We start from the raw sequence: 15,021 nt of genomic DNA on the forward strand, positions 1-15,021 counted from the left end.
CAACAACTTTGGTGGTCTTAGAATTAACAAAAATGTATTTCAACAAACCGGTTGAACAAAAAACTTCACAGAACAATATGCGGCCTCTGATTATTTAGACATATACAGAATTTTATACTCAGGTGATGATATTGTATACACAAATAAATCGTATTCGACTACAAAGAAAAAATCTTCCGAAGCCACTTTAAAATTACAATTTTTTCACATCCTCTCAGGGATATAATTTTAGTAGGCCTTTTACTAGTATCGACAAATTCATAAACCTTTTGCTTTGTTAAGGCTTTCCAAAAGTGACAACGTTATAAATTGGCATTTAAAATTACAATCCTAAAATATTTGTTTAGTTATTCCCGTCGGTATTACACTATATTGGTATGTCTGACTAGTTAACAAAGCTTATTTGATTGTAACTCATTGCACGAAACAAATCGAATAATGGTAACAATAACTTAATTAATAAACAGTTAACAAAATAGAGAAATATAGATACAAACTATTTATACAAAATGAAACAACTGACTAGACATTCAGACTTTATGTTGCTCACTTCAGGATTCGAGTGTCTTTGCAAAAAATAACTTTACAAACAATTATATACAGCTTGAGTAATTCCCACAGTTATATAGTACACGATGACGATTCAGTAACCTGATGAAGTATACGTAATTACAATATTACAACAGTTTTCAGTAAGAAAATATCTTTTCCCACGTAAAAATGTCCTTTTCACAAATCCACTGTCTCGAGGTACACAATAAGATAAATCCACACCTGAGAAATCGTGTTTAAAAAGTCCAGTGCGGCTTGGCTTTGGTTAATTCATTATAAAGGAATGTTTAAGGATGTCATCTTTGGTCTTAAGCAAATTATCTTAAATAAAATCCTTACAGGGGTTTTTACGAGTTTTATAATTACTTAGATAAGCTAGACTTTGGAGTAGACATCCACGTATTATGTATATGTATACTACGCCAAGACAACGGACAACTCCGCCAGCTTTAGAATGAAATTGGACGTTCAGATGGTTCCTATTTTAAACCAACAAAAGTGAAAGGAAAACTATCGACAAGTAAGTGTCAAAAACTAAGACAGGACATACAATTTGGCCAGTGTTTCGAGTGGCTCACTATGTTCTATTTGATTGACAAATTCATCACAGCTGGTCTTATAGAAAGAATGTTAAAAATATTATTCAAAGGTTAATCATAATTTACAATTTACTGTAAAACTTACAGTAGTTAAGAAAATATAAGATACAGAAACGCACTCATTATTTCTGGAGGTAACATCACTAAAATATGCTAAAATTGAACAACATAATATAATATGATTTCTGAAGTCATTTGATTTACAGCACGTTTTTAAATGCGAAGGTGAACTATGTCTTAAGCTTTACCACTCGTCGAGGAAGTTACAACCATAGATAAATAAGACATTGGTCGAAAAAAAAACACCAAAAACAAAAACCGCACTTGACTATCTTAACTTTGTTCCAGGTCAATATTCCCTCAGCATGAGTCCAACAGTAGTAGTTATTTAGAAAATAATAATCTTTAATAGTTTTTATACAGAATGTTTTTTGTTCGTTTTATGTTTTTTCATATATTAAAATAAGAAACACTAATTTTAGCCCAATTATCAGATCTCTGCAGAAAGCCAAAATTCAATTTAAACATGGAACAGAGCATCGAGAAAGAATACACAAACAGTTAAGAACATCAGACATGAAAAAGAAAATTCTGACAATTTCGCTAACACATTCTTAACCGTTTGTGTTTGGTGTGGATTGTACCTGCGTACTCACGACGTGACATCTAGTCCATCACAGTCGGGGGCTACACGATGGGGAGGGAGTGGTAGTGTGGTCATGCGTAATGTGGGTAGGAAGGGAGATGGGAGCCTACGTGAGAGGGGTGGTGAGACATGGAGCTGCCGGCGATGTTGCTGTAGAGGTTGGCTCCGGGGCTGGTCCAGTAGGAGGTCGGAGAGGGGAACGTTATTGCTGAAACAAACAGATTGTCGTGAGTCACAAACAGTGTTACAAAATAATTCCTTTCAGGGGCGACTCAGGGGAAAGACGTCCGCTGAAGGTGGCAGCCCTGCAGACTTCTCTCTACATTTCATAACACACAAGAAGCTTAACTTGTAAAGGTAATATAATACAACATTTTTACTTTCTCTCCCTATACCATAGTATATGGAGATAGTATTGTTTTCGTCAAAATTTTCGACATTAAGTGTCCCTTGTGTATTTAATGTACCAACGATCCTGTAGAGGACCTCTTTGCAACTCACAATGTCCAACTTTGCACTACTATATAATAGGATGTAAAATTGTACTATAACACCCAACAAACCATTATTCGCTATTGAATCACGCAGTCCTAAATCACACAGATTTCCTACGAATATCCGATAACCCTGTATGAGAGGACGGAAGTGACAGCACAATAGAATCATGCAGAACGTGGTGGAAGAATATACATAATGCTGAGTAAAAATTGGGTGAATGATGAATGATTGGGGAGTGAGGAGAGCCACTTGAGAGGATCGTAGAAGTTTGTCAACAAAGTGAGAGTTGCAACTGACGTTGACACACTTGTGAATCGCGACCTATCAGAGCCAAACTGGGCAAACATCGTCCTTGTCATTCAACAGAGCAGCGACGCGTTGAGCTACGCGCCAACTAAACGCACATAAATAGTCAACGTCTACTACTGATTGACACTAGTGTTTGCTACAAAATATTAGCTAGGTGAAATATATTTCTCGCCTATCATTTAGGTTTAGAAGGTCACCAGTTCTATTCTGAGAATTTGAGTTTTTGATGGGTAAAAACTTGACAGTCATTGGGCTTGTAATAATAGGGGCAGACTAAACAGTTGAGCTTATTTAGATAATAAGACGGATAGATAATTTCACTTAATTCTATGTAATATCAGCTTATAATACGTACAAGTAAAATGTTAGTGGAACAAGTAAAAACGAAGAAGAACTTAAAGTTGTGGTTACAAAACACACAGACCACGCTTATAACGTAAGCTTAAATCAATGAAGGCAAAGCCAAGATAATGGAGTGTGGAAGAGCTACCCAATTAAATAATAAAAATCATGTGGAAATAGAAGGACACACATTTTATGAAGTAAACCATTTCTCTTAGCTAGGAGTAATTCTGACGAATAATAATGAAGAAGACTCTGAAATTCAACAACATTAAATGCAGCACATAAAAGTTTATCGGCATGCCACAAATTGTTAAGTTCTCGCCTACTTTCACATTAAGATAAAACTAAAATCCGTATTTACAAAATTATAATAAGAACAGTCTTAATATATGGCTCAGAGAATCGGCTGCTAAGCAAGAGAACAGAAAAACTACTTATAGTGTTCGAAAACAAGATTCTAAGAAAAATATTTGGACCAACCTTTGAAAATGGATAATGGAGAGTATAACACAACAGGGAGTTGAGAGAGTTGTACGTACAGGGACTCGGATATTGATATTGGATCGGATATCGGCTGATGTGAGAATTAGAAGATTGAGGTGGGCAGGTCATATTTATAGAAAGGAAGAGGGCTCATGAGTGAAAACACCCTAATTAACAACCCTGAAGGCAGAGGACCTCCTGGAAGGCCCAAGTTGAGGTGGAGAGATCAAGTGGGAAGAGACCTGAGAAGAATGGGAAGAAGAGAGGATGAAGAAATACATCGTGGAATCTTCCTTGGGTACCAAGAGCCACGCAGTAAGTAAGTATAGTATAACCCTAATATACATGTTTTATAACCGCATTACACACAGGTTAAATTAATGCTATTTGCAATTACATTTCCATCCATGTCACACTGACACAGTTACTCGTAGTTGTACTAGCAAGATTTTACATAACCTTGAATACTTGTGACATATTTGCAGTTCTGCTCTAGTCTTCACCCTCGGACTCGGACTGTTGTTCATTACACAAGACGATAATGCTTTTGACCGTCGTCGTCCCTGTACAAACATGGGGACTTGGGGTGTCCGAGCCACTGTCCCTCTATGTGTGTGCGTGGGGGGGAGTAGACCTTGGGGCTTGTCTTGCAGATTGATGGAATAATGACCTAAATGTAGGGTCTACCGGCACTTTTATGTTATGCCGTGAAGTAATTGTTGTAATGTAACAAAATATTTGTTTAGAATGCGTTTGTTTAGCAAATAAAAAAATATATACTGTGAGAAAAGGATGGTGATCATAATTTACATTTTTAATTAGACTGTTTATAGTCATCCCGGAGGCCAATTTATTCTTACTCACTGACTCATATCAGTCTTTCCTACCGAAGTCGACCCTAGTTCGCTCAAACTTCATGGTACTACGAGTCAAACAATTCAAAGCCACTCATATTAATGCACAGTCACTTTGTAAACATATTGATGAAGTCAGAGCAATTTTTCAATCGCAAAATTTTGAAATTGTAGCTGTTTCAGAAACCTGGTTAAAGCCGAGTATTTCATCCGGGATTGTTGCAATGTCTGGTTATTCTATCTTTAGGAATGATCGGCTTAACAAGACTGGTGGTGGAGTAGCTGTCTATGTTAAGGACGGTTTGAATGCCAGACAATTGTATGCATCTCCGGGTGAGTACTCGGCTAAACCCGAGTTCATGTTTTTAGAAATTTGTTTGTCTGGCTCAGATGCTCTTCTCATGGGGGCATGTTACCGCCCTCCAGGCGTGGGGCATCTGGCAGATTTTGAAGACATTCTCTTGCGCCTCATGCCTGGCTACGGTCGTATTTTAATCATGGGCGACTTCAACTGTGACTTATTGAAACCTGAGCGCTACGACTGCAGACAGTTAAAAAACATGTTTGACTCTTGCAATTTTACTATACTTCCACTGGACCCAACGCATCACACTGCCGAAGCTGAAACTCTATTAGACCTTATCATTGTAAATGATCCAGAAACTTCAGTCCACCACGGACAGCTTCCAGTCCCGGCCATATCTCGCCACGATTTAATCTATTGCGCCCTCTCAATAAGAGCACCAAAACCCGAACAAAAAATCATTACGTATAGAAACTTTCGAAATTTCAACGAAGCTAATTTTTTAGCTGATGTTTATTTGATACCTTGGCAATCTATACATACTCTAGAGTCTGTTGATGACATGGTAAATTCCCTAAATGAAATGATTTTGCAGTTATATGATAAGCACGCTCCAATCATTACCCGAAGGGTTAATAAGAAGCATCCCGTGCCTTGGATCACAAATGAGATCCTCAGGTTAATGGCTCAGCGGGACTCAGTCTTTCGCAGAGCCAGGAGAACTAGAGACGTGGGGCTAATGGCCCAATACCGTCAGCTCAGAAACCAAGTTAAGCAACAATTACGTAACTCTCGCCTTCATTACTTTCATAGGCTGTTTTCAGATAGAAAACAGGCTTCTTCTGTGCTATGGCGTAATTTAAAGAAGTTTGGTCTTGGAAAACAAGAACAGTCGAACACTGTATCTGTCCCGTTAAATGTATTGAATGATTATTTTTTATCAGCCTCTACAAATTTAAATAGCACAGTTATTCAGAACCATTTAAATGATTTAAAACTGCAATGCAATTTAAACAATGATTTTCCTGAATTTCGTTTCCGTACAATTTTGCAATCTGATGTCTTGAAAGCTATAAGACGAATTACGTCTGATGCTAATGGTGCTGACAATATCCCAATTTCTTTAATAAAACGGGTTTTGTTTGCTCTCCTCCCTACGGTAACTTTCATTTTTAATGCTTCTCTAAGAACAGGTATTTTCCCAGAAAAATGGAAGTCTGCTATAGTCCGTCCTTTGAATAAGATCTCATCCCCTAAACTTCCTCAAGATTATAGGCCGATCAGTATTCTTCCAGCTCTCTCTAAGGCACTCGAAAGAGTTGCCCACTCTCAAATATCCGATTTCCTCTCTCAAAACAATATTTTAAACGAATTTCAATCAGGTTTCCGGCAATCCTATAGCACTGAAACGGCTTTGCTAAAGATAACTGATGATATACGCCTTGCTATGGATCGTAGCCAATGTACAATCTTAACTTTATTTGATTTCAGCAAGGCTTTCGATACAGTCAATCATGAAATTCTTCTTACAAAACTCAAAATAATAGGTTTTTCTAATAGTTCATTATCCTGGATGAGATCATATCTTCATGGCCGAAAGCAGTGTGTGTCTCATGACAAAACTATGTCTGATTGGAGGCAGGTGCCTTGTGGTGTTCCTCAAGGATCAATACTTGGCCCTTTACTTTTTACTATCTACATAAACGACATCAGTTCAGTCTTACAACACGCCAAGTTTCATTCTTACGCTGATGACTTACAAATTTACGCTCACTTCAAAGTCAGTGTGGTGAATGAAACAATCACATCAATGAACGACGACATCAACAGAATTGTTGAGTGGGCAGCAAAGAATGGACTAAAACTTAACCCTGACAAAACCAAACCAATCATTATTGGCCACGCACGACAACTAAACCGACTTGACCAAAACTTTTTACCTCACATCACTGTGAATGGTACTGTATTGCCATACCAAAACAAAGTTAAAAGTCTTGGTTTGACGATACACAACACACTAGACTGGACTGACACGGTGGTTAACACTTGTAAAAGGGTGTTTGCCCACACACTGAAGAAGATGCAAAGACTTTTACCATTTCACATTAGACTTTTACTGATCAAGTCACTAGTGTTTCCCCACTTCAATTACTGTAATACCGTGGTTAATGATATGACCGTGGCTTTGGCAACAAAATTGCAACGAGCTCAAAATTACTGTAAAAGATTTTTGTATGATCTTCGACGAGATGATCACGTCACACCGTACTATGTAAATTCTTCTCTTTTAAAACTGTCTGACGTTAGAGAAATACGCATTATTAATATAACTCATTCGGCCATCAATCTCAAAATTCCAAATTATCTCGCGATCAATTTTAGATTTTTAAATGAAAGAGGTGCAAGAAATACCCGCTCTGGCTCATCAACTCTCCAAATTCCTCACCATAAGACAACAGTTTATAATAGATCATTTACAGTAACAGCATGTCGCCTTTGGAACTCACTACCATTCACTATCAGGAGTATAGAATCCCGTTCCCAACTGACGGCGGCGCTGAAGGCGTACTATCTCGATCGGATGACCGTGGCTTGGTGGGATGGCGTGCGTTAGGCCTAGGTATGGCAAAGAGTGAATGTGTGTGTGTATGCGTATATTAGGGACAAAGATTTATAACTTTAGTTTTTACTTATTATTTTGTTTATAGTTTTAAAAGTTTTGTAAAAATACATTGTTTAGTATATATTTAGTATATAAGAGGTTAACTGTAAGAAAGGACCTGTGGTCCTAATGTTCGCCTCAATAAAAAAGTATTTTCATTCATTCATTCATTCATTCATTCATTCATTCATTCAGTCTTTAACTCGTGTAGTTCAGACTTAGGCATACATAGTTCGAGTTATCGAGGCAATATATTTTTGATTATAAGTGCAGGTATGTAGAGGTAACAAAATGTGAAGCCGAATGAAATACACATTTTTATTTACTGGTAATTTTTGTGTCTCTTTGACTTATGAAAGTCAAATATAACAGAATATTTGTTTGAGCATTTTCAGGTCATTTCTTTTGACCATTTTCCATTTTTCTGAAAAAAATTTAAAAGTAATTTAGGTATCAAAGATTTCAAGTTTTAGATATTTGCGATGGTAAGAATCGACTTAAGATAACTTGTCACATTAAGTTATGTTGATAATTTATACATTTAACACAATTTGGAAACGTATTTCCTAGTAAAATACATGAAATATCCTATACTGATTATCCTATGTTTGTTTGTCTGTCTGTCTGTAATTTAAATATCGAAATGCAGCGGAAGGATTTTCACTACAATTTCAAATTAGGGACTTATATCCCTAAAAGCGTGATTGGTGACAGCCAATACATCAGGAAAATTCGTATTTCGCTAGACAACTCATTTGAAAATTTAACACTTGGTCTTATGGTTTGCCAAGTAACTATGTTGGTTGAACAAAATATCAAGAAAAAGTAAACAAAAGACTTGTCACATGTGCTTATAACAAGCCATCCACAGAATACAAGCAAATTACAAGATACAGTGCAAAGGGAAAAACCACAGTTGTAACTATTGAACAAAGATTATACTGAAGATTATTGATATAGGGGAAAATAGCTGCTATCAAAGACTGGTTATTTTACCAAGCCCTTTCCCAAACACCGATGTACTGAGGCGTTCCATTTAAAATTATTACATCAGGGGGGTTTTAATTGGCATAAAACTATTACAGTATGCTGAATCGCTGAATCCCGTTGAAAAAACATATAGAATCTCGATTACTTTAAAAGTAGTAGCGAAAAGCTAAAAATCGTTGTCACGAGCCATTTTGAAACTAATATGATTTTTTATATCATATTTTGATCTGCTGTCATTGGTGAGCGTAAAAGTCGAACAACGGGTTTCAATGACTAGAGAGGAGAAAAATACTGTGCAAATAGCACTTAAAATTAAGCAGGATCTTAAATTGTATCTTATTTTTGTTTAATTGCATACTTTTACATTAAAGAGTTATCGTTATTATTTGAGCAATCAAATGTCTATGGTACGTAATACAAATGTTTTTCGTAAATTATAAAATGTCTTTTTACGATATTGTTTTAACGATTAAACCCAATTAACCACAACCGAGCAAGACTTGGTCCCCGGTACTTTTTATTCAACGAGTGTTACGGTACAAGTCATCAACGCAACTTTTGTAATAAGTATGAGTATTTTTATTCTTCCTATATATAACATACAAAACATTGTAGAACTCAGTCTATACTGTAGAACCGATTACCACTCGTAAAGCTGTAACATCGCCCACTGTACTTGATTTGTACCGAAACATCCGAGCAGTGATCACTAATCACGCCTACACACGTTACAAATCACTTTCCGCGCGATGAATTGCTTTATATAAATCGATAGAGGACGATTACCAGATGGAATATGGCAACAGTGGGGAACTGCCCTTCCTTGATAGACTCACCCCCTCCCCCCGCCACCCGATATGACCTTTTCATCGGGTGAAAATTGATGACCAACACACAGTAACACGTTTTCCATACAAATTGTGCGAATGATTGTCGCCGGATAAAAACAGGATGCGGCGAGACCAGGTCGTTTCATTTTCTTCCTTCCTCATTTCCGCGCTTCGCGCTTTTTCACGGGCGCGAAAAATCGGAAGAAGAAACGGGAAATAACATTTTGTCAGTCCTGACCAGACTTAATCGCCAATATTTGCCGATTTGTTGCCATTAATTCAGTTACATCCGCTTTGACGAGCGACATCGTAGGGTGAAATGGTAAAATGATTGGAACCGATTGATCCGATGGAGGTAGACCAGTTTACGATTGAAAATCTAATCTAGTATATTTACAGGTCTTGCAAGATTCCAATTAAATAATTTTTATTTAATACATCTTACCTCAATAAATTTATACGGTTGAACTAATTAATTTTACATGTAACTTAAGTTATTGAAAAATATAGACAATAGAGTTATTCCATCTGATTGTTCGGGGAGGTATATTTAAGACAATTTTAAGTTATTTATTGAATTTATACTTCTATTACAACACCCTCTTTAGGCCAATATTGAATATTTAATACGATTCTAGGCCTATGTGCTTTTATAACAGACCTAATTTATTGCCTCATTCATTGAGCTACTAATGACCCTAATTAATTAATAAGCTAGTATTTGTTAGAAACAATAGATCTACGATTATTATCTTATTAATGTCACACTCTTCTAAACAATTAGTTAGTTTTAGACGGTCGGCCAAGGATGTGGAATCAGACATACACGTGAGTCTATCATATGATGCGGTTCTGGATTGTTTTGTAGCCGATTGTAACAGATGATATATGTTCTCAGCCCCTACCACGACTTGTTGGCTGGATGTCTCAAGCCACCCCAAGACTCCTAACGCCCTCTTTTCCATTTATTCTCTCATCATTCCCATATTTTCTATTTCCCCGTTACGTCGTCCCTAGTTCTTAAGTTTCTATTACACTCCAGAACGAATTTAATAAAATAGCATAGGTTTTTGTGCAACTTTTTTGTAAAATTATGTTATCTGGACTGGATAATACATATATCAAGTCCCCAGATAACATAATAAAAAGAAATTGCACAAAAACCTATACTATTTTATTAAATTGGTTCTGGAGTGTAATAGAAACTTAGGAAATATATTTAAAAAACAGTAACGACAAGTCCATGTCATCTGTCAAAAACCTTGGCACTGTTTAGACCAGTTACACTGTATCGTGTTATAATCTTACAAATATATACAAATAAAAAAATCGAAGAAGGCAAAACTATTTGAACGCCCCCAGTAAACACATTAAACACTTTAAATCTCATCATGAGTAGCTTTTTAGTCGTTAGATGTAGGATTATTTTTGTGTCGCTTAAAATCACCATAAAAATGGCTATAAAAATAAGTATGCCATAAGCAATTTATAATTAGATATAAACAATTTGCCTAAACAAATCAGAAAGTAGTTAGTCATGACATTTAAAATTTAAGAAATATTTAAAGGAGGAGACATGTTCAATGTCAATGTCATGTACATACATCTAAAATTACAAAAAAAAAATCTCACCACATATGAAACTCACATGCAAAAATGTTCTTTCGAAAAGCTCAAAAGTAGTTTGATTGTGATATTCAAGTGTTCGTATCAATTCAAAGTAGACTTTTATACAAGTGTTTTTAGTGTTATCGAGTGTAAAAACACAAGAGAAGAAGAAGGGAAGAGAGGATGAAAGGAACAAGTGAGTCAGTGATCTGATAAATCAGAGGGGACCGCGCCCCCCTCCGCCCCCCTCACCATGGGGGAGATTTATGTCTTTAACTTTGCAACACAACAGTCCACCCACACGACGATATATAGTAGAAAATTATTATCTACATTTGGTGGGGAAAATGTTTTCAAATTGGAATTTTGAAATGACATTCATAACATTAAAGTAAATATTTCTTGAAATTATAAATATTTTAGTATTTTTTTTATTTTTTTTTATATTTTTTTAACATAGTTTTATTTAAAATCTGTTTTACATTACCGGTAAAAAGTAAGAAAATATGATGACATTTTTAAAAATAAAATAAAAATTGGAAAGCTTGACTTAGCAGCTAAACAGCTTTAGCACTAACAAAAAAAGCAAAGAAAATAAATTTCAGAGCTAATTTTTTAATATTATTTTACCGTAAGAAAATGAACGTACAGATAATAAAATAGGCCAACACAAATAATTACTGACCTTAATTATTAAAATATTTATTGGAAGAATGTGATTATCGTCGCCATCATGAGATCACCATGAGATATCTTCATATCTCTCTGTTCATTCTGGCATACCACAAGGATCAATTCTAGGACCTACTATGTTCATTGTTTATATAAATGATTTAACTTCTGCATTAAGTGATGATGATGTTAAATCTTATATGTATGCTGGTGATTTAGCTGTCCAGATAAATTGTAAATGTTCTTCCTTAATTAAAAATCTTCTACATACTACTAACTCTGTAATCGAGGACTGGACTGCTGCCAATTCATTGTGTATAAACAGTAGCAAAACACAGAATATTGAATTTAGTTTATCAAGTACCTGTTTATATAGTGTTAAGTATTTGGGAGTACAGCCTAACATTAAGTGGGATTCTTAGATTGATATGATTTGTAAAAAAGTTGCCAAGGGTACATAGAAAACTTAAACCTTCATAGTATAGATGTGTTAAAATCCATTTATTTTGCCCACATTCAAAGTAATATGTCTTATAGTGTTGTTGTGTGGGGGTCATTCTGGTAGTATTAAAACGCCGCAATTGTTGCAAAAGAAAGCTCTTAGAGCAATATTCGATGTTGACAATGAAACACATTGTAAGCCATTATTCAAGAAACTTGGAATTTTAACTGTCACTTCTCTGTACATTTTAGATTGTTTATTGTATAGTAAAAATAATATTAGAGAGTTCCCTACAAATGATTCGGTTCATAACCATTTTACCAGACAAAACTCTTTTCTCCGTCCAAACCAATGTAATTTTATGACCACAATCAATAACTTGAGTGAATTTGGCAAAAAATTGTATAATATTTTACCTGCTCACGTTAAATGTCTTGAAATAAAACAATTTAAATTTACTATTAGAAAGATTTTGTGTGATTTATGTGTGTATAAGGTCAAAGTATTTGTAGAACATATTAAGTAGGTTAATGGATATACTGTGATGACAACTGTATGACGTTGCTATACATGTATTTATAATATTGATGGCAATAAATGGATTTTATTTGATGAAGTTATGACTGAAGTTCCTGGTAATAGAATGGAAAATGTATTTGCACCATATTAGCAACCGCTTAATATAAGGTTTCGAACCTAAAGGGTAATTTTTAAGTTTTTAGCTTCATTTAACCTTTTTAACTTAAGTCCTTTTTAGGTCTAGGGTAAAAATATCAGCTTGAGTTTATGACATAAGGTGTTATTTTTAGATTTGTACACTGATTTAAATTCGCTAAAATAGTTATTTCGATTAGAAAATAATGTAATTATAAATTGTTCAAATTCATTTTTGTTTATTAACTTGTTACATTAAAAATTTAGTACAATAAATACAACCTTTTACTATCACTTATTAATGCTTGTATTTAGCCTAACTAAAACATAAAAAATATTTAAATAATTTGAGCCTGAAATCCTTATCGTGTTGAAGTGTAGTACCTATCCGATGCACTTTACTTTTTTCTAACAATCAATACAGGCCAAATAATCAAGTATATAGGCTAAGTAATAGTGAGTGTTCGTTAAATAGTTTAAGAAGGCCAACAAACTATTTTAGGACCTAATTCATAAAAAACACACTACTCGAAATTTTTCGTTAGCTTAAAAAATGAATGGAGGTTATTGCGAAAAAAATGTAGTTTCTTGTTTCAGAGCGCAAGCGTCTTTTTACAATTTCGCTATTTTCGAAAATATCACTTTCTGCCCATAATAAGATAAGTGATGAAATATAATATTATTGAGAAGTTACTTTTGGCAAGCCATTTAGTACTTTTTATGATAAAATACAAAAATTGAAACTAATTTATTTACTAGTGTTATGAATAATCTGCTCATTTACTATCCTAATGTTCACCAATGTTTTAATTTAAAACCGTTTGCAATGTAATTAATAGTAGTGCTCGTATATAAAACAATTTGAATCCTAAACAGTAGTATACTAAATAACAATTTTGTAACGATTGATTATACAATTGAATAGAATTTACTTTACCATTGGTGTAAGCAAATTCCATACATGTGTTGTCCACAATTATCAAACCTAATATACGTTAACTTCAAATTTACCCTCAAAAACAATTCTCTCTTTCTTAAAAATTTTAGAATATTTAATTAAAACCCGATAATGTACAATGTTGTTCTAGCTATGAAGAAAAAGTGAGTCAAAACGACTCGTCCTAAAGCAGTGGTTCAAATACCCGACACAAAGTTATACTAAAGTGTGTATTTCGAACAAATCTACCATCAAAGCCAGCAAGACGCCCGAAGTGTAAGCCAATATACATGAGGTGGTTGTGGGCAAAGGGTGGTGATGGGTGGGGGAGTTGAAGGTGTATTGGTTCAGCGTTTAACATCCAGGCGCAGGGGCGCAATATACAGACGCCCAGGGCGCATCCCCGTCATATCCGCGCCTTGGGCGTTAAAAGCTCGTTATGCCTTTATCGATACAAGCGCCTCAAGTGGTGCAATATCTAACCACTATCTCTCTCACATCCCAACCCATACTCGCTCCCTCGCATACACACCCTGGGTAAATAATCACTAAAGGGTTAGTAAGGACAAGTGGTGTTTTTGGCATAACATTAAAAAAGGATTAAATACATAATACAAGGTCATTAAATACATATTGGTGATTTTTGTTTGTTTTAAATTTTATTCAAAAGGGAGTTTGTGCACTTAATTCTCTCGATTTTCTATAGTTGGTGATTTCCAAACAAAACACTTATAAAGGATACATTTTATTTGTAAAAAAAAGTATAAGAATTGGATGGATCACATAAAAAATCGCCAAATCAATATTTAAATATAAATATTTTCTCACCAAGTTGACTAAAATTGCTAGGTGATTCTTTTTACAATTTATAGGTCCTTAATAGCTAATGGTAAATAATTTTAGCTTCAGATTATATTGAGCTATTTTTATTTTATTTTATTTATTTTCTTGACGGTAACAACCATTTACAGTAATAATAATATCTAATATGCTATAAAATTCTAAAAAAAAAAAAAAAAAAAACAATACGTATGAAAAATTTGATGGCAAACATTGGTGTGATGGTGTGTGATTGGTGTGTGCTATGCCAGGCACAAGAGATGACTTTGTAGGGTCCAAGACGTAGCGTCCCTTGAAGGGTGGAATGATGAGGGACCTAGTTCCCGTAAAACGAGGTGAGAATATTCATATTCATTTACGAGTAGTGGCTGTATCAGTGTTCTCAAGACTTAGAATGACAGAAAAACACCAATATTTTACAAGCTATGGCTACAAGTATGTAGACTGTAGGGTCTTCTGTTTAGTTGCTGCTAGACAACATACAAGTAGCTACATACAAGATACTACCATACCTGAGGAGGAGGGAATGCCAGCTTGAGGACTCATGAAGTTGAGCTTGGTAGAATGGTGGTAGCCTGACCTGCTAGACCTTGGTAGTGCTACATACAAGATACTACTATACCTGAGGAGGAGGGAATGCCAGCGTGAGGACGCATGAAGCTGAGCTTGGTAGAGTGGTGGTATCCTGACCTGCTAGACCTTGGTAGTGCTACATACAAGATACTACTATACCTGAGGAGGAGGGAATGCCAGCGTGAGGACTCATGAAGCTGAGTTTGGTAGAGTGGTGGTAGCC

General features: G+C 35.2%; 1 protein-coding gene across 1 annotated transcript in view; it reads right to left on the reverse strand.

Annotated features, from left to right (window-relative positions):
* Positions 1-1,215: 1,215 nt before the first annotated feature.
* LOC128995597 (uncharacterized) overlaps positions 1,216-15,021 on the reverse strand; it is a 150,906-nt gene continuing 137,100 nt past the window's right edge. The window contains exon 16 of the mRNA XM_054420614.1: positions 1,216-2,005. Coding sequence (XP_054276589.1) covers positions 1,869-2,005 — 137 coding nt within the window. The 3' untranslated portion in view covers positions 1,216-1,868. The remainder of the gene's footprint in view (positions 2,006-15,021) is intronic.

Source organism: Macrosteles quadrilineatus, unplaced genomic scaffold (genome assembly GCF_028750875.1).
Source record: "Macrosteles quadrilineatus isolate MER2022 unplaced genomic scaffold, UCM_ALF_1.0 Scaffold_5__1_contigs__length_97177068, whole genome shotgun sequence".
Lineage (NCBI taxonomy): Eukaryota > Metazoa > Arthropoda > Insecta > Hemiptera > Cicadellidae > Macrosteles > Macrosteles quadrilineatus.